This window comes from Gadus chalcogrammus, chromosome 15 (assembly GCF_026213295.1).
Source record: "Gadus chalcogrammus isolate NIFS_2021 chromosome 15, NIFS_Gcha_1.0, whole genome shotgun sequence".
NCBI classification, from domain to species: domain Eukaryota; kingdom Metazoa; phylum Chordata; class Actinopteri; order Gadiformes; family Gadidae; genus Gadus; species Gadus chalcogrammus.
In genome coordinates this window covers 6,229,088-6,252,303 of record NC_079426.1, presented here as the reverse complement: position 1 = coordinate 6,252,303, position 23,216 = coordinate 6,229,088, and the positions used below count along the sequence as shown (strand labels likewise).

Below are 23,216 nucleotides of genomic sequence, written 5' to 3'. Positions count from 1 at the left end.
TGCAGACGGCTCTGGTCTCAACTGTAAAATAAACTGTGCAGAACTACCAAAAATATCCATCCCAAGAGCAATTCACAAGCGAACAGAAAACGGTAGGGCGATTAGGTCACCCTCCGGTGTGGGCCCCGGGGGGGGGGTCCACTAACGGCCTGCTCTAGCACTCCGTCTGGCCCGGGAGCCTGGCTGGAGGGCACCCCGACCCAGGTACCACCTTGGCTGTCAGCCCCCATCGATCGGGGCCAGGGAGGAGGGAGGGCGCCGCGGTGAAGACGGTAACCCAAAAAGGAGGAAAGAAAAATCCTTTCAAGCCTGAAATCCAAGCAGGGCCTTGGGGAGGAGGCAGAGGGGTGGGGGGCTGGGGTAGCCATGCATGGCTTGTTTGTTTCCGTTTGCCGTTTTGTTGGAGGCATATTGATCCCTGGCTGTGCGCTGCTGGTTACGTGTTTGTGTGATCGAGAACCCTGACCCTCAGAATGGACCGCTGGGCTTACACAAGGAGCTTCATTGTATACTGTGAGGTACGCCCTTCACTTGAGCGCAGTGGTAGTATTCAAATGATGGCAATTCATAATTGGGTTAAAGAATTACAATTAGGCACTGAGGTCAAAGGTTAATCACATTTGTGTTTTTTAATAAAAACAATCGACCATCTAATTGATTGATGGCTCTCTTGAGTGGCAGGCGAGGGTTTGATGGATGGGCAGGGCTTTTTGAAACCCAGATCATCATTCTTGAGTCTCTCGCCTCATCCCTCCAAAGACAGGACACTGAAAATGAGACGACTTCACCCAACCCTCATCTCTAAAGCCCCATCCTTTGAAGGCAGGAGACGGGAGACCGAGGCGAGATGCAACGCCCAAGCCCTCGGCCCGTTATACTTCATGTGATATTTCGAGACAAGCCATTTGTCCCATTTGGTTAATGGATTTATTATCGATTGCTTTCCTTTAGAAACCCCAGTAAGTCTGTTTTGTTTAAGAACCAATAGCATTCTAGAGTTAAAATGGCAAGTTCGACCTTGTTGTTCCCAGTTTCTTGAAAGTCCAAAAAAGATTATCCCTTTGTGACGACAACACCGCGACACCAGCCTCACTAAAAGTCAAGTCAACCCTGAATAAGGCTGCAGAAGAAGGAGAAACCAACCGTACAGCTTGGAAGTGTTGGCCGACCCAAGTGTCCCAGACACACCGAGGGGCTAAAAGGCTATAGTGTCAGTGAGGGCCAACAGTGAGATGGTTGCATGCCGCATGAATGCTAAGGCTACTTCCTACAAAGCAGCAGCACTTAGATGTGCCCCAAACCCCCAGGGTCTGGCCGGCAGCAGCAGCAGCAGCAGCAAGGGCGGTCTCCAACAGCAACCTCTCCTCACGAATGACATCAAACCTCACCGCGCGACGCAGTGCCACCACATCACGAGAAACCACAACAGGGACAAATATCGCAGCAGACGTTGCAACGCAATCCACGGCATCCGAGGGACAGTATACGTCTAAATCAGGCAAATTACATTTTACTGGAGAGTTATTTAGATGCCATCAGTGGGGCCGGTTTCTTTGTACAGGGGGGGGGGGGGGGGGGGGGATTATCGCCACCATAGCCGGTGCTGAATGGCGTCTTTGTGGCTGTGGTCTTTAGCGGAATCCGAGAGGGGCCGGGATGCCTGGGCGCAGAGGGTGTCAGCTATCAGAGATCCATGCCATGCTAATCTCGGGGCCCAGTGGAGTTCCTGAACCCGGGCCAGCGAGCCGCGCTGCCAGCCTCTAGAGTTCCAGAACAGCCCGGCGGGACAAAGATAGGTATTCACCGAGAGGACCACTCGACCGATCACCTCCTCCTCCTCTGCCCCTTGAGCAAGCAGTGGAAGGGGAGGAGCTTGTGTGTGTGTGTGGGGGGGGGGGGGGGGGGGGGGGTGGGGGGAGATCAGAGCACAACAACCGGAGTAGACCGGTACTGGGAGGCACATGCAACCCTAAATCATTGCAGGGCTACGTGCCGACAGATGATTTTGTCACATGCCAGCGTATGACATGATGGCATGTGCACACAGCGCTTTTCGATTGAATGAAACTCCAATAGAAATAGCTTCTTGCTATCTACTTACAGTGCTAAGTTACGATTGCATAGAAAGCCAACCGAGCTCTCCTCTGTAAGGACACTGCAGAAATACCTTGCTAGCACGAAGGCGGATACTGAAGGAAAGTGGATTATTGTGAATTATAACTGATAAGATCATGACATGCACTTAGTCACTTGTTTAGTAAATTCATCATAATGACAATGGTCGAGTTGATTGTGCTTGCAATGCGAGGCTGAATATTAAAACGGCCCTTTTTAAAATACCAAAAAAGAAAAAAAAAAAAACGAAATAGTGCTTAAATCAGCTTAAATCACCCTTATTCCTTAAGAGAACCATATTCTCGCTGAGGGGCAAATTGATTCATGAAAAATTGGGTCACGGTATTACAGTACAGCATGTTCCCTGACGAGCAAGTATGGTTGAAGCCTCGCTGGAGCCTCTGATTCATGAGCTCTCTTAATTAAATGTAGACGAGTCGGACAAAGGGGACGGAGTCGCCCTTTACCGACGTGCTCCGGCGGATTAAATTAAAACCTGGCCGGCAAGAGAGGGTTAACGACCGACGACGACTCAAAGCGTGATACGGAAAACAAAGGAGGGGTGGATAGAGAGCGAGAGAAGGGACGATGAGCGAGGCTGGGAGGGAGGGAAGAAGAAGACGAAGAAGAGGGGATCGGGGGGGGGATTAATGCATCTAAATGAAGAGATGATCCATTGAGACGCTGAATTAATGTGCGGCCATGTCAGCTCCCCTTTCACAGTGTGGTTTCTGTGTATATTAGGGGAACGGAGCCCAACCACTTCCATCCCCGTCCACCAGACTCCTCCCTCTCCCTCTCCCAGTGCTCCGTCAGAGGGCCCGGCTCAACCCACTGGCCTCCTTTCCACTCCAGCGAGAAGCAGACATGTAGAGTGGGCCTTGTAAACGCTTGGCTGGCGAACCACACAGACTGGGGACTCATCCCGTCCCCCCTCTCCTTCTTTCCTTCTTTCCCCCTCTCCTTCCCTCCCCCTCTCGCTCCCTTCGTCTCTCCCCCTCAGTCTCCCTCTCCCCCCCCCCCCCTCCCTCTCTCCCCCAACCCCCTCTCTACCTACCCTGAGCTTCTAAGAGCTCCCCCACGCTGCTTCCAGGCTCTGGCATGCTGTGTCGCGACCCTCTCCCTGGCTGGAGTCCCGGGCAGATATACATTATTCAGCCCTGCACCGAGGACAAACACGAGGGCGAGAGAGGGAGAGGGTTTTCCGTTTTTTTGACAGACCGCTTTAGGAATGCAATAAGTGGTAAGTCACGAGCTTGTGCGGCCAACTGTAAAAAGGTGAAAAAAAAAACGTGGTCTGTAAATAAGAGCGGTTCATGTGTGGTGCCGTTGAATAATGCAGCCCTGGGATGTCTGTTGTTGCGCACGCCCAACTGTTGCGGAGTCAAGTAAAGTGAGCGAGCGCACCTCTTCATTGTACATGAATCAGGGACGTGAAACGGTCAAGTAATCGGGGCCAGTGCCACTCTGGTGTCCTCACAACAACCTGAACCCATGCCCACACGCCCGCCACAGACCAACCCCTCCGCCACTGCCATGCATAAAACACAGCACAGTGTAATCAATGACACACACACACACACACACACACACGCACGCACACAGAGTGTAGTGTATGTATACTCAAAGTGATTTGTGAAATAAATAGAAAGAGTTAATGACTGGTACAAGCGGTACTTTGCCAGGATGAATCAGCGGGCTACATCCAGAGAATACTAGATGATTCTTGTCCACCTCTCAACGACCCACCGTGGTTAATGAGGCAGGGGGCTCCACACACGGGCAGGTCTGACCCAGCTCCAGGTGGCAGGGTGCGGTGAGGACCAGGGAATAATGAGCCGCTGGTCTCAGGTCCGTCCAGAAACAATGACCCTTCAGTGTCTGCGTTCGCTAAATAATTATAGCTCAGAGAGGATAAAGAAGTAGGGAGCTCGGTTGGCAAATCAGCAACAAGGTAGCGCCCACCCCCGGCGATTAAACTGAATAATGAGCTCTAATAACTTCCTGTTCCACACGCCGGCGTCTCCGGCAGGTCACGCACACACAGAGTGAAAGAGAGGTTCAACACTTCCAACAGAACCCAGGAGAACCACACACACACACACACACACACACACACACACACACACACACACACACACACACACACACACACACACACACACACACACACACACACACACACACACACACACACACACACACACACACACACACACACACACGGTTCGGCTTAAGCCGAGCGGGAATTGAGTGACAAAACCACCTATTATGGGCTCATTTGTATGTGAGTCACAGCCTCCCTTTGTGTGAGAGTGAGATGAGTTGGGGCTCACTCCTCTGCTCCTCAATGAGAGAGTGACAGCCAGGCCGCGGCTCCCCAGACCCAGAGAATGGGCTCCAAACGACCGCTCCACAGACGGCCGCGGCAATGTTGGAGTCGGAGGCGCAGACTCAATAAATCCTGACTGAAGGAACGACTGGGAAACTGGGGGAAATTCCTACGATCTGCGGACGCTGATGAAATGTCTTTGATCGAACGGCAGCACGTCTGCCGGGATCCGTCGCGTCGACAACAAACAGCCACGGGGAACGTGTACATCTTGAACATAACAGACCGAAATATAACAGAAGAAATGCACTGCTGTGCTACTGAGGAGGTATGAATAGTTACTGTAGCGGTTGGCTTAGCTCAGCGGGCTGCCTTGTAACCGGAAGGTTGCTAGTTCGATCAATGGCTCCTCCTAGCCGAGTGTCGAGGTGTCCCTGAGCAAGACACCTCACCTGTACTGCTCCTGCCGAGCTGGCTTTCTCTGTGTGTGTGGTTGACTCGACCGTCTTTGTAAGTCGCTTTGGATATAAGCGTCTGGTAAAATGACATACATTTGATCTAAATGTAGTCAAGAGGCCTTTGGGCATGATTACTGCAAACATATTTTTTTAACTTAAAGGCAGCTGAATCAATTGTATGCGCCACATACATTCAGAGACCGGCGTTAACGGTCCATCCGGGTCTGCAGTACGGGTCAGCGGCTCCTAACAAGAGGGGGTGAGGCAGGGTTCACTGGAGCTCCTCCACAGCAGACCTGGTCTGGACCAGTGCCAGACCGGTCTGGACCAGGGCCAGACTGGTCTGGACTAGGGCCAGGCCCCCTGCATGCCATGGTCCACTGATCAAAGACCTGTGGAGGTGTCGTGGTGGATTCTCAGACCCACACACACACACACACACACACACACACACAGACCCACGCTCCGGGGCCGCTGTGAGCAGCAGCTGGCATCCACCACCGCGACTTCACGCACTCACACACTCTGGTCCGTTACTGCTCATTGTTTAGGACAGACTCGGGTCAATTCTTCAGGGAGGGAAGAGCATTTAAGACAAGAGCTTAGTCTGAGTTTAGGGGAAGTCGGTCCAGTGTTGTTGGGTAACAGCCGATTAACAAAGACCACTTATCTGACTCACAACGCTCCGAGCCTGGCTGAGCTCCGTCTGCGTTTTGGACAGACAGATCACTTGACTCGTATTAAGTGTAACTAAACGATGTGTCTGCGAGGGAAGGTCGGCCAGACCGATTGTTTACTCCGTTCAGTGTGACGCTGCACTAAGTTTTCTGTAACAAAAATCTTGAAATGCCTACCAGAGGAGAAACAGCTGTACCCCTCTGCTAAACAGAGCCTGCCTACGACCATCCTCCCGTTTCCATTTTGGAAGGTAGGTTGTGGAACTGCTGCCTTGCTTCGTGATACGTTCATATTGTTAAAAAGTCATACTTGCATCCCGATAGAGAACATCTACATGTTTAATGTGATGCTCGTCTGCATGTTCTTAATTTCTAAATGTATTTGGCGGTAATCAATTGAAAATAGTACCGTGAAAACGTTCCAATCCTAATTCAATCACCCCCCTCCACCTCTGCCCGGTCACGGCCCTAATAAACGGAGGCATCTCTGCGGCGGAGCCATGCATGCAGGTGGCACCCCGAATCAGTTCTGGCACCGGCCCGACTCCCTGACTGTGAGAACAAGGTTAATGAGGCGACAGGGTGTCCCGGGCAGTCATCCACACATCCATCAGCGACACAGTTACAGCAGATCAGATCCACTGCATCCATCACGCTAATCTAACAGGCTCCATGCCAAAAGGGGGGAGAGAGAGAGGCCAGAGAGAGGGAGGAGAGGGAGAAAGAGAAAGAAATAGAAAGGAGGGCAGAGAGAGAGAGAGAGCGAGGGAAGAGAGAGAAAGAGTGCAAGCGGGCGAGAGGGTTGACACAATGCTGTGTAACATGACGTCGGCCCCGGCGTGTTTGATCTTTGATCCGGTGAGTGTGAGGGAGAGTGAGTTAGTAATCATGAGGTGGAATATGTGTTACAGGGCCGTTGGCACAGCCGACCTGAGCGGTGGACTGTGCCAAGACAGTTGGGGGGGGGGGGGGGGGGGGGCAAACTCCGACCTGTGACAAGTTATGCTTGGCACAGAACGCCCCCTGCTGCGGCCAGACCCTTTGGAGTGCACAGCTGAGGAGGCCCAGGCACCAAGACGACCAGGAAGGCTCATCGGGTGAGATCCCGATGAGCGGGGGAGAGATGAGGAGACTCGGCCAGCGGCATTGTGTTCATGTTACCCCCACACACGGGGGGACGGCCCCTCTATGTTACAGTCACCCACGGACCACATCAATAATATTTTTTCAACATTTCAGAAAAAAACTCAGCAAAGACTTTGTCAATGATCATTGACAAAGTTTCGTCAATGATTATTCACTGTGGATTATGACTTGTGAATAACATGTGTAGAAAAACTAAAGGCGTGCCGACACACAGTCCTGCTCCCATTCACTCTCTTAAGTCGTTTCCAGCTCTTAAATTCAATACCTTGATAATTATTGGAGCTGTACATCTCCTCTATTTGTGTCACAATCCTACGATAAACCCTTTAAAAAAAAAGACAAAGCACCGTATACTGATGCGACTTAAATGCATCCCCTGCTAGTAACCTCCAGGCATCTCCTGTAACATGACCTTTCCTCTCTCTCCCTCTCTACACCCTTTACACTCCCGCACATCCCTCTCTCTCTCTCTCCATCCCCATCTCTTCCCCTCTAACCTTTCCCTCCCCCCTACTCCCCCACAACCCTCTTCCTCCCCTCTCCACATGAATCCCCCCTCCTCTCCCTGGGCCCATTGACACCAGCGAGCCCCTGAGAAGCTTGGAGTGGCTGCATGGAGAAGGCTCGGGTGTCAGGACAAAGACTCTCAGAGATTCTGTCAGAAAGGAGACACTTTCCAAACCCAGCCTTTAATTTATCACCGGGAACCTGTTTTTCAGCCTCCTCCTCCTCCACCCTGCCTCACACCTCCACGTCGAAGAACAGCCCAACAAGAGCTGCCTTTCCACGGGGAGCGACTGCAGGAATGCCCTAGGTCGTGAAGAGTCTCCTGCCTTAACTCCTACCTCTGTGGGCCATTTCCACAATGAGTTATCCCCCTGTGTGTGTTGTTCCCAGAGCATGATGCGTTTCGTTTGGCCGTGGTGGAAAAAAAAAATCCATTACCGCACGCAAAAGGTATGCAAGGTGACACTCGCTTTGTTTGCGTTTCACACTGAAAGATTGAGTGGGGGAGAGTGGTGGTTAAGGGGAGATATCGCGTCAGTAACCGTGTCCGTTCAAAGGGAGACCAGTGAACGGCCATTTTACATTGGACAGCTTGGAAACATTAACTTGATCGCACAAACAATGAGATTGCATAACCGCTCATTTTTTCTAAGCCTTACTGCCAACTCGGACCCCCTGGTGTCTGACTAAACTGAGGGGAAGAGAAAACAAGGACAGCTGGAACTGGTAGAAGACAACAACAGGCCCCTAGAATCTAGGACCTTAAGTAAACACTTGAATAAATAAACACTCATCATGGCCACCGCAGTCAGCATTCGGACAGAACATAGGCGTGTGAGTCAACCAGATAATGAGGCTGTAAGCAGCAGATCTGCCTGGTTTTGGGGTGAGGGGTCGTATCGGAGTGAAGTCCCCCATGATTTGGTGGGCTGAGGTCGGAGCTCACGTCTTGGCCTGAGGCCACGGAGCCCTAACTCTGACTGACAAGTACGGCACTCAGGTCACCCTTACACACACACAGGCCCCGACTTATGGCCCTTGTGTTTGCGAGTGGAGGGGTCAGAAAGCCATGTACCCTGGTGACGAGACACTGATCCAGGGAAACTGGCCGTCAAACAGGGAGCTGTGAAAGGACCAGCCTGTCTCCCGGCGTCGCGGTCTCAACTCAGACAGAATCCTCTCTAGACAGGTCTACAGTTTTTCACGTGCTATGGAAGAGTCAGATCCCATGGACGCTACCATTTACCATTTTAGAAAGAGAAACGAGAATATATCACTGTCTGTACAGCTAGGATGTTCAGAGAACCATGTGCAAAGCACTAACAATCGCTAGGTTAACCCATTCCCCGTATCCAACAAAGATAGCTAGGATAAGATGCTACACAATGCTAAGTACTATTTTGAAGTGCAAGGACGTACAACATACAATAAGTGCGTACATTAAGTGCCAGGATGTACAACACACAATATGTGCGTAAGAGGGGTGTGGGTCTTGAGTTTACCATAAATCATCATCACAGTCGTCTCCCCAAAGCCCTTCAACATCTGCCTAAACATCAGAACCCACCGTGGTGCAGAAACGGGGGGGGGGGGAACTTCTCCAGAAGCCAACGAGCCTCCATCAACCAACAACACTGTAAAACAAGTACGTGCGGCCGTGGGGCGCTCTGGACGAAGCGAAGGAGCCAGTGTTTTCACAGCGCTGGCGGTGGCGGTGCCGTTATTTCGTTTGGATTAGCGTAGCGTTCCGTTGCCGGCTGGCGCATGGCCAAAGAAAACATCACGCTGAAATGGCGTGAGCCTTTCATACCTCGATCGCTAATCAATCACGCCACCTGCCCGCCTTTACATGTAGCCTCCTCCGTGCGTGGTGCACTTGAGTTCCCCAGGCGCGTCCTACGAGGCCTGAGAAGTCACAGAGAGCAGAGAAAGAAGCTCTTGTTGTCTCAAGAGGAGCCTTAACAGGGTTAGGGTAAAAGTGACCGGGGGATGGGGGAACATGTGCCAAAGATTACAGGAACATTTGCCTATTGTAAATACAGGTCAGAAATCCACTCCCGTATTCAGCTGTTTATTACTTTTTGAATGTCTCATTAATAATCATCTTTGTAAGGAGTATTTAATCTCTCACACACACACGCACACACTTTCTGTGGTAATGGGCGTGCCTTTGCCGCAATATTCCAATTATAGCCTGGAAGAAACAGACCATTGTTGAAGGTTTGTAGTGTTCTGAATGCTATGGCAACACTACAATACGCAAGATCTATTTTTTCTAAATGGGCTAAACAAGAAGCACATGGTTATAGATTCAATTACAACCGTTTTCCCCCTGCGCAGATCCAACAAGAACCACTTGTTCTCTGCCGCTCCACGCCAGGAGGAGTAAGGGACCATCTCACCACACTCGCCCAGTGTTTCCCTCAGGAACCAGTCACCAAAAAGCACCCCCTCCCATTAAAACAGGCCCCCGAAAAGACTGACTAAAGACCATCTGAAGCACCCCAGAACCATATCCAGAAGTATCCTCTCTCGCACGCCCTGGCATCATTAGCAGTTGAGCATCAACATTGGACGCAACTGGTTGTAATCTGAAAGCAGAGTTTACAGATAGCCCTGGATTGTAGGGTGGAGGAGATAGGCCCATTCCTAACCAAGTAGTTTATCTCCACAACATCACGTGGATCTGAATTTATAAACTTTATTATCCGGTGAAGGAACTAAATTTGGCTTTCTCTAAACTAGATAACGAATATGAACATGAACAGTATTTGCTCAAAAGTATTTCAACAAATACTTTTGATTAGTGATTGAGCCGATATTTGCGTATTTTACGTAGGGCCTGACCGATATTGATTTTTGAGTGCCGATGCCGCTTATTTTCAGAGAAAAATTACGATTACGATTTAATCGGCCGATTAAAAACAAAACAAAAAAAAGCCTATAAAACTTAGTTTTTGATACCTTAAATATACTTTAAACACTTTTGACGAATTTGTGAATTGAATGCAGAACCTTTGAGTGTTTTAGAATACATTTACAGTCAAAAATGAGTGTAATGTAAAATGTAAAATAAATGACTAACTCCCAATGTGCTGCGCTTGTGAGCAGTGACTAACACGTGCGTGCTGAGCAGTATGGTCTCACCGTTAGAGTCTACAGTATAACAAATAAACATGGCCTGGGACCTAAAGAAAAACAGGCACAACATGCTCAAACAACGCGTCTTGTGTACATTGGTGAGGTGAGCGCGCAGCTGCCTGAGCGAGCGTGCTTTCATGTTGTACGGTAAAATTCAATCTCCTCTTTTTTACTCCAGCTAAACTTGTTAGTTAGCAAGGCGAGTAGGAGCGCAATCTGCAGGATACTAAGCGCAATAACATTTCTAAAAATAAAAAAAAAATGAAAAAGAAATCGGTTGTAATCGGCGTTTTTTTTTTTATTGCTGATGTTGATTATTTTCAAAAAGGCTATAATCGGCCGATTAAATCGGCAGGCCGATGAATCGGTCGGGCCCTAATTTTCCGTGTATCGGCCGATACACGTTCGCCGATTTATTTGCTCGCGTTCGCACCAAATGTCGGCTCAAGAAAATCGGCAGCCCGTATTGGTCATCGGCTAAGGAAAAAAATAAATAAACGTATCTGCACTAAAAAATTCCATAACGGTCGATCCCTACTTTTGACAGTAAAAGTATTTGTTAGTACATCAGTAGCGGTAAAGTCCTAGTGTCTCTATGGGAAAATACACAATTCAGCCATTAAAACATAACTTATGAGTCAACATTGATTTACTACATTGCAGTTCAGTGGTAAAGGAAAAAGATTGGAGCAAACATGGACCTAGAAAACATAGAAAAGGAACACAACTTAGTTGCAAAGCCACCAGCCCCTCTCATTAACTTATGGGGCTGGTTATTGGATGCTTACTGGTGCGGCATCAAAGGGGGGACTGGGAATTAACCACATTTATCTAAGCCAGTGTCCCCCCCACCCCACATCACTTGATCTGGGGCGACAAAAATCAGCCCACGATCACAGGCTCCAGGTGGAGTTTGTGGCGGCTCGTATGGCCTGGTGGGGGGCGTGGAGGAGCAGTGTGGGGTGGGGGGCAGGGACAGAGTTCAAGAGGATGGGGGTTGTGAAGTGTGTCGAAGGGCTGTGGTTGAATCGCTGAACCATAAGGAATGAATAATCATCCCCAGATGCTCAACCCGGGATTATAAAACAGCAGCTTCAGAATTAGTTTAGCGGTCGTCCTCATTCATGTATTTCCAATTCCATTGGCGAGTCAGAGGCTTACAGCTACCATATTCAGAGGTGTTCTGGGCCTAAACTCAACAGACAAATTAGTTAATGTGTATTTGTCTGGAACCTCTTGGTTCATTCTCGAAATCCGAAGGCACCGTCCAAAATGCTTCTCAACGCAATTGGATGAACCTACAACCAATGGGAGCAATGAAACCTGTGACACACAGCGGCAGCCATCTTTGTTTTTCATTTAAATGCCTAAACGGCGCTCCCATTGGGCGCTCCTCCTCTTCATCCAATCAAACCCACCCCTTACTAGATTAATGGCTGGGATTGGCCCGACCCGGGCTGGTCTGCTCTAAATCTGTCTGCATAGTAGGGGGGGCCAGACGCATATGCTAGAGCAAATAAAACTTGATCTGATTCGTCTGGTTCCCAGGCTACAATATCACTCCTTTCTGGTCTGACTTTCCACTAATTGTAATAAAACATTTCAAGGCCTTACTTCTTACCGGAGACCCTTGAGGGATTCCGTTTGGAATGGAGCCTTTGTGGTCACCTTATACCCCTCACGCTGGAGTCATGGGGCGCCCTCACCCCAGTCTGCCCTCACCAGAGAGGCCTCCATGTTCCTCCATGTAGCAGGCACATGTCATTAGAGGGCCATCTGGCTGAAACATGAGCACGTCCTTTGAGGGCTCCCCTTTAGCTGGTTTCTGACCTTATTCCAGCGCTCTGTCGGGGCCTTAATGTCCCTTCTTCTAAAAGACCTGCACCAACTATCACCTACGCTTCACCGGGAAACTTCATTCGTTGACTATTGAGACCACAGTAGATCACCGCAGTTGAACACTAATGAGGAAAACGAACAAGAGATCTGTTAAAAAACAGTTTCTTTAACTTTAAATAGTTAAGATAGTAGAAACTATTTATAACTATTTAACTTAAATAACTATTATTATTAAATCTTTTTTTTACTAACAATTTTTACTATCTAGTCAAAATAGTTACCTACAAGTCGTTAAAGTAACTTCGAAATGTGGCTGGTTCGGCCAAAAATCTATCGCTTCCTTCTCGGTTCGAGTTACGACATGAAAAGGAACAATTCTTCTTTCTTTGGAAATGTAAACAGGCGATTCTCACACACACTCATCAAGTGTTCAGTTGTGGGCTGCTTATGGTACTTTAGGGAGTTTAGACTAACCCTCTGCTGTTTCCCGCCCAGCGCTTCAAAGAGAGCCGGTCCGTCTAGTGCCTTGACTTCCCCTCATATTGCAGTTAGCTTCAACGGTATATGCTCACGACGGAAAGTACTGAATTTGATTTAATAACTGGAAATGGAGATCAGTCATGGGGATTTAATAAACATCCTTTGAAACGAGACTGCTTACTCATTAAAGTACGGAGAAAAGACTCCTTACTCATAAACCTTACCCGGGGGGCATACTGTTGTTTATTTTGTTAGCAGTTAACAGGATAGTCCTTCCAAATGCAAACCAAACAAACTTCGTTGGAAATAAAGAAAAAAATGCATGTCTAATGGAAACTAAGATGAACCTCTTGTTATGCAAAATAAGACGCTCACTGAAGCATAGCAAATTAAGAGTGCATCTCATCGCCTTCTATGCATTGGGCAGCAACAGCCTCATCTTGAATGCATTGTGTCCACTCTGGAGAGGCTTGATCAAACAGTTTGCGTGTGGGTTGTCCGTCTGCCAGACATCGCAGGATACTCCCTTGGGGGGGGGGGGGGACGACATTGGTGAAGGATTGCGGGAGGAGGCATCACCATCAACTTGAAGGATTAGCTGCATGCTAATGTGATGCTCTACTCACATGACCCTGATACCAGCATGCTAACAATTCACTGAACAAAGTTGCTCCCACTTAAAACACCATGCTGAACCCGACTGGTCCATGTTTCTTAATGGATCCCTTAAAAAGGCCATTGAATGAGGAGCTTTATTGGCTTGGGAAACAACATTTTCATGTGTTGAGTACACCATGTACTTTCAATTCTTTGGTGGGGGGGGGGTGAAACTATGGTGTTGATATGACTTGGCTGATAATCAACACATGGTTCTCCTCCATCTCATTTGAGGATGTGATGATTTTCGACATCTCCACACAGGGGGGGGCTCAGGGACAGGAACCCTTTTTGGGGCAGGGGGTATACTTCTACCTTCCTTTAAATCCTGGGGAAAGATACATGAGGGAGAGGGGGAAAGAGAGAGCAGGAGAGAGGCAGAGAGCTGCACCCTGTTCTCAGGTGTCATCTGACCTCATTCAACGACAGAGGAGCGAGGTTGTAGAGAAGGCAGAGGTGTACCTTTTCATCACACACACACACACACACACACACACACACACACACACACACACACACACACACACACACACACACACACACACACACACACACACACACACACACACACACACACACACACACACACACACACACACACACACACACACAATGGAGGAACAAGAAAGCTCTTAGAACAGTAAGATGTCTGCCTGACAGCCAGAGATGACAGACCAGGTGAAGTCACGCTACGAAAACACATTTCAGTTAATGCATCCTAAAAAGGGTTTTGGATGATTTCACTCCACATAAAAACTAGAACCATAAAAGATAGAAAACCCAGCACCAGATTGATGGAGAAAATGACAGTGTTCACGTGTAAAAAATTGGTATAAAAAGGTGTGGAATGCTCACGCAAATATTTATACATCAACAGCACATCAATCAGAGCTTCTATGAATCTCCACTCTCGCATACGTTTGCGAAACATGCCAATTAACATTCCCTCTGTAAAGTGCATTACTTATATCATGGGCCTCATTTAGTACACAGAAGAAAGGTAAGTGTGGATATCTAGTGGAAAGCATAGATTGAGTGGGTGGTGTAAGTCTGTGTTTATGCACTTTCCCACTTCCAGCAACCTCCACAGTTCCTGTATGGTTCAAACATGTGCACTGGCAGTGAGGACAACATCAGCCACAAGGTTACAGCCTCCCCTCCTACAACCAGACCCACGGAAGAAAGCATCGCCCGACGGTCGCCCTCACCCTTGTCACCAGCCCCTTCCCTGACCCCATGTTCATAAGCCCATCACAACCGTCCAAACAGCATGAACACCGAGATAACCAGCGGAAGAAACAGTGGCTTCAGTTTCCACACTGAACAGCTTCAGATTCCACACTGAAAGCTCCTCTACTGACCCAACGGCCGTAGGAAGCGACCCGCGCTAAAAACATCCGCCAGGAAGCACCGGTTCCCATTGTCTGTCAGACACAACAACCGTCAGCAACGTCGGCGTCCATCAGCAGCCTAGCGATCGAACGCAGGAAATAATAACCGGTGTACCCGCTGAGCTGAACTCCTCCGCAGGTGAGATCACAACACATTGTGTGAGTGGTGGTTGTCCTGCGGTAGGATGCTACTCCAGCTGGTCCCCATAACACAACACCCAGCATGGAGAGACAGAGGGGAAGTGGAACCCGGGCAAACAGGATGGAAGCAGGCCAGCGGGCCAGATGTTGGCGGGCCCAGGGGGAGAGGAGGTTGGCCGATCAGCAGTTCACCTTGGGGAGGTATCGTGGTGCTGATAAAGGCGTCTGCCCGGGGTGGGTATAAAACGGTGCCAGAGAGGTTATTGATGAAGGGTAGGAGCACTGACACAGCTATTCCAAGCTGCCAAAAAGCCAGATTTCTGCAGGTATTTTTTACAGAACTGATGTTAGTGTAGCTTTCGAAAATAGTTGACCTTATCGTCTGTCTGGTATCAGGATGGAACGGTGTCTGCCCTACATGGGCTGGAATGTACCCCGACGCACGTGGGCGGTCCATAGATCTCCAGCTCAGAAGAGGCCCTGCAGACCCACATCACGTCCGGACCACCCGGCACTGTCCAATCACGGCCCGGTCGGCAGGAGGCCTCCCCCCCAAAGCAATAAGAAACCAGGCCGCCTTCCATCACAACGCGCCTGCTGGGCAAACGTTAATAATTCAGCCTGTGATGCGCTGTCAGCCGTCGCTGTCGGAGCGCGTCACGCTGAACACCGGCGGGGGAGATCGGACAGCTAGACAGACGCAGGGTTTGAAGAGAGAGATACAGTCCATGTCTTCAGGTGAAGCCGCAACGGGACGAGGGGGAGGCGAGAGAGGGGTGAGTGGGAGGTCAAGGGCAGGACGGGAAGCCAACATCACCAGTGCCTTAATGAGTTCCGTGTGAGCCCCCCCCCCCCACCCCCGTCTCTGAGGGTCGCCCCCGGCCCTACCAAAGGAGATGATTGGGATTAAGTGAATGCACGTTTGTTTCTGTGCATGCACCGAGGAGTTTGGAATCGAGACTTGTCCTGGACACAGCCACGAGGGTAGAGAAGGGATCCTAAAATAGTTCTGCTATTATATATCTGTCAAGGAAACAAACCAGCAGCAGCATGAAAAAAGATGAACGACGATCGGAGACGCATGCGCCATCTTGATTAAATGTTTTCCCGCCTTGACGCGATGCCACTTAGCTGTAGCAGTGCAGGAATTTGACTTGGTGAAAGACGAGGAAAAGCGTTAAAACAGTTACAGGTGTAAACATCCATACAGGAGGATGTAAGTAGCTCATGAAATCACACGTACACTTCAACACATCCTTCAACGAAGGGGAGAGCCATACCCGACGCCCTCAGCTGACAACAGGCAACATGAATATCATAAAAGGCACATACGGGCCTGTTGCCCAGTCGACACCCTTGCAGGCTCGTCAATCCACAAATGACAGCAAAGAAATATGCAAAAAAAAAATAAGCTTATCTCCCAATCTCTATTTCAAGATGTACTGTCTAGTCTACACCGCTCTTTGGGAATGTGGATAATGAAACACTTTAAAATAACACTTTCTTGCCAACTCAAACAAGAGTTTGAAAATAGTCTAACCAACTACTTTTGCAGTTGGTTAGACTCCAATACGCAGAACGAGCGCAGATCCAAAAGGATAAGGAACACCTGAAGTATATTAACCGGATAGCCAATGTGCCAAAAGAGGATGAGGCGAGTTGCTACAACTTCTCAAACCCATACAGCCCTACAGAAACCGGTGAGGTCAACACCAGGGTTTCCCCCAGCACTGTCTTGTTAAGGCGGCCGCCTTAACAAGACTAGGGCCCCGCCTTGACTACCAATGTATTAAAAAAAAAAAAAAAAAAAAAATTTAAAAAAAAAAAAAAAAAAAAAAAAAACGAGATTTTTCTGCCATGAATAGGGTAAGCCCATCATCTTCTCACTATCTTAGTTCAAAATTTAAAATATTAAATATACAACATTGACTTCATTCACTCTATGTGTAGATAAAGACAGACCTGCGAAACAGGCTGCAGGGCAAGAGTCTTACAGCCTGCATGAAGATCAGCATCAATGGCCCACCAGTGTCTAAGTTCAATTACAGCAGGGCGCTAGAACTGTTCTTTGCACAGCCACGCAGAATTGCATGCACTGATGCCTCTTGTCAGCTGTGCCGCAAATAAGATCCAAAAAAGGAACTGTAAATAGTTGAATTTGCATACAAAAGTTAAGTGTATTGTCCATTATTTGTATTTAATTTGCACTTTTCTTTAATTTTATTTTGTAGTGTCTGCATGTTTACACAACATTTGTACCTACTGTTGTTTATTTATATGGAAATAAACAGTCGTTTATTTCATTCATGCGTACTGGCATCTTTGAGCAAAATACCCCCAAAATTTTTTGGCGCGACGCTTTGCGCCGCGCCAACAACACCACCAACTGCTTACCACCTTGACTGAGACATTTACTGGGGGAAACACTGAACACTACATAAAAACATTACAACTGAACTGAGACACGGACATGTGGATGGAAACCCGATATGGCCCTCTGACCCCCGGGTGTTAACCAGGGAGGAAACCCACTCCCGGGGTCGGTGCCAGTGATCAGACATCCTACACTATTGAGCCTGAGATCAAAGCCCGCTCATTGTCCTGCCCATTAAACACCAGAGGCCATCTCGGCCTGTTTAACCCCACCGGCGGGTGGGTGTGATGGGGGAGGGGGCGGTGGGAGACCGCGGGGGGGGGGGGGGGGCACTGACGTGATTTAATTGAGCCGTTGGAGACAATGGCGTCTCCGGCGAGCGGGATTACGCGATGGCATGCGGGCTGGGGAGGAGGGGTCGCCCCTCCTTTCACACAGACTCTGGGTGGAGGGACAGACATTCCCACGGGACGCGTCCTCCGCTGGTTCTGCTGGACTGCGCTCCGGCATGGACGTGGCAACGCGAGGAGTGGGTTGCTGCAAGGGGGACTTGTAACCGGAAGGTTGCTAGTTTGCTCTTCCTAGCTGCATGTTGAGTTGTCCCTGAGCAAGGCAGCTAAACCTAACTAGCTCAAAATGAGCTGGCTGTCGCCTTGTATGGTTGTCTCCGCCGTTGGTGTATGAATGTGTGTATGGATAGTTGCAAGTCGTTTAGGGTAAAAGCGTCTGCCAAACGTCAATTATTTGGTGATTATCCAGACCGGACCCCCGGTACAGCCCCTGCTGCACCTGGACCCTACCGGAAGGGGGAAGCGGCCTTCAGCAGGGATTTACAGGAGGTCAGGAAAGGAGGACAGACTGCACAGCGTGACGGCCAGGAGAAGAGTCTGTTTACCGTTGATTTATGTGCACGGGAAAGCCCTTGGTGATACGTGTGTGTGTGTGTGTGTGTGTGTGTGTGTGTGTGTGTGTGTGTGTGTGTGTGTGTGTGTGTCTCTCATACAGTATAACATATGCATGATTCTACAACTGATACTGATAACATACAGACCCAACATCAAACACTTCTCACAAGATGTGACCGGACTAATTGCGTGGAAGCCAACCAACGCAGGTGAGAGTGCCGCAACAAAGAGAGAGGGGTAGGTCGAAACTACCTCGCTGATCACTCCATAAACCCAAGTCAGTCTCACACACACACACACTTCTGAGAGATTTCCAGATGGGCCTCATAGAAATAATTGGAGTGAATCTTTTTTGGGAAAGAACAAGACAAACAACATGAAAACGACCGACGAGAGACCGAGAATGAATGAGAGAGAGCAAGAGAGCGAGAGCGAGAGCGAGAGCGAGGTGCGACCAGCAGGGTTGATCCCAAAGCCTACGTTTGATTATTAATGCCTGAATGAAAACAAGCTGGCATGTACTTGCAGGTGTGGGAATACTGGTTTGAAGAGCACAGGCAATTAGTTGGAGAAATAATAAAGTGAAAGTAGTAACCTTGGCCACACTGTGCCGGGTTTGTTAGGCAGTGCAGTGGTCAGTCTTTTTTTTATTGCTTGCCAAATAAGTTGAGGTAAACCTTCCAGCATCCATCAGCACTACTTTGCTTCAAAAGAAATGACTGAAAAATAAAAGACGATTTGCCCAAACATTTGTGGTCAGAAGGGTAATTCAAGCAAACAGACATCTGGACTAATGAACTGCATTCAAACCAACCACCAGTTAACTGTCTTTTTCTGTCTCTTTCTACCCTTTCATTCTCTAATCCATTAAGGGCAGCGAGGCGATTGATTTTGGCAAACAGTCCACACAAAATGTCAAAACAACTCCTCTCCACAACCCGCAAAAGACATTAAACAAAACCATGCTAAAATAGAGCAATAAACGTACCATCGGTCGCATAAACATCACCTTTCAAAGCAAGCCAGAGAGATAATATTTAGATGGCTTCTAGAAAGGGTGACCAGAGTTTACTTTACTATCTGAAGGGCAGACACAGCAAACCAACCGACATTTCAGTTGAAAGTAGTTTCACAAAACGACCAGGTTTATAAATCACATTTCTGAAAAACATTTCTCAGCCAGACCAATGAAAGTATAACTATTGATTTCACCCCAGGTTTTAAACATGATTTCACCGGCACCAAACCCTGGCCTGGACAATCTGTTAGCAACACCGTCCCAACTGATCAGGAGCTGCGTTCTATTTCCACCGAGCCACTGGAGGTTTCACGGTCGCGTGTGAAAGGCCTTTGCTCGTGTTGTTGTCACGCAGGCCTCCCCGGCGCACGGCAGACTCGGGCTAACCCTGGTGGAGCCCAGCCACAGCTCCTCTCTGACAGCCAACACCGACAGTTGGCATCCCTTCCACGTTGGTTGCAACAACTCACCGAGAGTGAGGCAAAGGCACCCTTCCCAGATGCTGCGAGTAGTTTACAAGATGTAGCATTGATTTCAAATCCAGCATTAATGTACTAATCCACACCGATATGTCAATGTTATGACTGATGTCTCTTAAGGGATTAAAGCGTGTGCGTGAATGGGCGTGTGCAAAATATCCAAAGCCACACTTTCCTTGGTGCATAACCTAATATTGGCTGCGCAATAATGCTTTCCTATAATAATATTCCTATATTTACATCCTGCAGGTACAGAAGCCATGGGAAAAAAATCTGAGGAAATGTCAAACAGTTTTGACATCAAACAGTATCAGTAGTATTTGTAGCCAAACCAGCAAACTGTAAGACCCTGAATAGCATCTAAGCCAACCAAAATACTGCAAGCCGATACAGCCCAAATTACCAAACTGGCCGCTTCAAATCATAGCAACTAGGTCAGAGAGAAACACAGGCCATCATAAATAGAACTTCATGGAGAAAGGGAAGAAAGAATCAACAAAGCTGCAGACCCATCATTATTATCGTTCTCTGTTAACAGAAGTGGAAAACCACATTCCCTTAATGTGAGTTTCAAAAAGGATAGTTTGTTTAGTAAGATACCTAGTCAGTGAGGTAGTAAAAAAAACCAAGAAGGTAAACAATGCATTCGGGTAGAGCAGCGTTGGAGCAAGAAATGGGCGCTACGGTGAGAAAAAAAGACTCATACTGGGAAGGCCTACAATGGCGATAGTTTCCTCATCCTAAAATGACGAATAACATTGAAACAAGATACACAAATTCTCTTAGCCATTGGTCTGAACAAAACAAAAACATATGAAAAAGGTGCGTCGGGCAAAGTCAATTATTCATGAGGGGAGAGAGACTGTCAGAGAAGAGCACAGGAGGATGCTAACTAAATATTTCAGCTCTGGGCAAACTGCTTAGCCTGCTCGTTGTTCCAAATAAATACTTTAGTTCTGAGCACACACTCTTCATCCAAACATATATATGCGTGCGTGGAGCCAAATGAGAAACAGACAGTGGTGGGGAAGGGGGTAGGCAGAATGCTGCAAGGCCCTCTGTGGTGAGGAGTATGGCAGGGTGGAGGGGGAGGAGGAGCTGGTATTTACAGTATGGATGTTTACCAGTGCCTTCCATCAGAGAGAAGCGTCAAGAAAACTGTGCTGTGCTGCGGGAAAATGGACTTCAGATAAAGAGGATCCCAATAGAGAAACTTAGAGCGTTCCAAATAAACAAATATAATGGTAAATATTTGTGTTCAGCTGAATTTAAATTTTCCCTATTGCAAGGCCACCTCTGGAATCTGTTTCTTTTTACCACGGCACCCAGCATACAGATACCGTAGCAGTGTGTTTGTGTTTGTGTACCAAACACCACAGCACTACACACCACATCAACAAGGGGAATTCAATAATAAATGAAAGGAGAATACAGTCCGACACGCAGAGTTCAAGTGTGCGTGTGTCGACAGTGGTACCTGGCCTGGCTCTATTCAGCCCCGCCAATAAACCGTGGTCAGCAGAACTCTCCCACTCTCCCCCCCGCCTCCCACACAGAGGACACATTCATCCCTAAGTGGGCATCATGTGGAGGTTGGAGGAGGGGGGTTAGGAGGAGGCGAACAGACCGAACTTCAAATCCAGGGAGGGGGGGGGGGGGGCTTTTTATAGCCTTTTTTAAAGCCATAGTTTAAAAAAAATATGTCATAGTAAAGTGCACCTAGGTATGCGTTATTAGGTGCCATGGTGCAAACTTTGGCGATCGGATAACACGTTTATGTCGCTCCGACGAGATGAGAAGTGAGCTGATGAGCTGTTGGCAAGTAAGCACATTCCTTGGTATACGAACAGGAAGGCTCCATGTGTAGCTTGGACTGGGATTTCTGTTTAACTCTGCCGAGGTAGCAAAACTCCAAGCCCAAATGGGGGGCTGTATTTGTGCCTATGGAGTAAATATGGATGTTGGTTGAGTCTGCAGAGATCCACACAGACATGGCCTCTGCGCCTAATCCATTCATGTTTGATCCCGTCCATGGACATGACTGCATGAGAGCCGGGAAACACAACCACCTTGGCTCACACAGGCTTTCAGGGAATTTATGAATATGATAATGTAGTACCGGCGGGTCTGCTGGGTTAGTGGATTGTTGAGTATGCTCTGGAGAATGCGAAATAGGAGAGGGCTGCTCTCCCATAGATGGATTCACCATCATGGAGTCCCCAGGTACAGTTTAAAGAGGAACATTATGTAGATGCACGTACGTGTACACCTCATTCATTGCATTGAATACACTTCGAATAAATACTTTGCATTTCATGGTCACACTCAATGACGAGAAAATAATAATTTAAAAAAAGCAGGTAACCAAAAAAAAGAAAAAAGAACTTCCATGCTTCCAAAATCATACAAATCAAAATTATTATTAAAAATATTTCGCAATTGTTTCCACTTCCACGCAGCTTTAATGTGCGGCCATTTGATTGTCCTGGTAAAGAGGTGCAGAGCTGGAACTGGAAACGTGTGGTTTTCAGGGTAACCAGAGACCAGTAACCCGACCAGTAACTCACCTTGGAACAAGACGATGCCCACCGCGTACAGCGCGCCCATGGCCGGCATTGTCCTGCGGGTCGCCGGGGAGTGAGCCGTCCTCTGCCGCCGTGTTTCTCTGCGGTGTGCGTGTAGTGCGGATAGTTCCATGGTGGTGATGAGACACCGGACAGCTGCTCAACAAACGACGGGAGACGGACTGGAAGGGGATCCACCGGGGAGCGCCTGCGTGGAGGTAGGACCGCCAAGCACTGGTGCCTCCTCCGCCGGTCTCACGGGCTACCTCGGATGTTCCTGAGAAACTAAAGACGATTAAACCATGTGTAACTCCCTGGAGGTGGTTGCAAAGCGTATACGGACGCGGAGGCAGGAGGGGAGGAACACACTTTCCGCTGTAGACGGCGGCGGAGCAGCGCGACGCGGATAAAAAAGTTTGCGGTCGTGGATCGCAGGTAGCCTAGGATAGCGACGCGGCGAGGAGGTGAAACGCGTTACTTTGCTGCACTACGGCCATCTCTGTCTCTATCTCCACGTACGGTGTGTTTCCTTGTCGCAAAGCTCCCAGCGCCGCGGTGTCCCTGGCTACCGTCCGCCAAACCATTCGGTGGGTCTGGGGGAACAGAGGGAGTTTCTTCGGCGCGCTGCAAGTTGGTTCCCCACTCCGGTTCACCCTCGGTCTGACTCGGGCTCCCTCGGCTGCTTCCGGTGCCAGCGGGATGCCATGGCGAGGGGGGTGGGGATAGGGAAGGGAAAACTACGACCCCCTGGTGGATGGGTATAAGGAAGGCAACACTGCGACCCTCTGGTGGATGGGGATGGGTTTTATTGTACTGGATGCCCCCCCACATGTAGGCATGCATGGGAATTAACCTGAGCATATGTGTTGCTTATATTTAGATGCAACACCAGCTTAGTGAAATCAGTGTTGTTTAGCTTCAGGTTTAAACTAGATTGTAATGACCGACAGCTAAGTGCTGATTTTTTTTGTTTATGTACGTTCAGTAAAGTA

General features: G+C 48.6%; 1 protein-coding gene across 1 annotated transcript in view; it reads right to left on the bottom strand.

Annotated features, from left to right (window-relative positions):
• The window catches only part of ptk7b (protein tyrosine kinase 7b), a 71,251-nt gene extending 48,311 nt beyond the window's left edge, over positions 1–22,940 (bottom strand). Inside the window, exon 1 of the mRNA XM_056610103.1 lies at positions 22,228–22,940. Within this exon, the coding sequence (XP_056466078.1) occupies positions 22,228–22,357 (130 nt within the window). The 5' untranslated portion in view covers positions 22,358–22,940. The remainder of the gene's footprint in view (positions 1–22,227) is intronic.
• Positions 22,941–23,216: the final 276 nt, after the last annotated feature.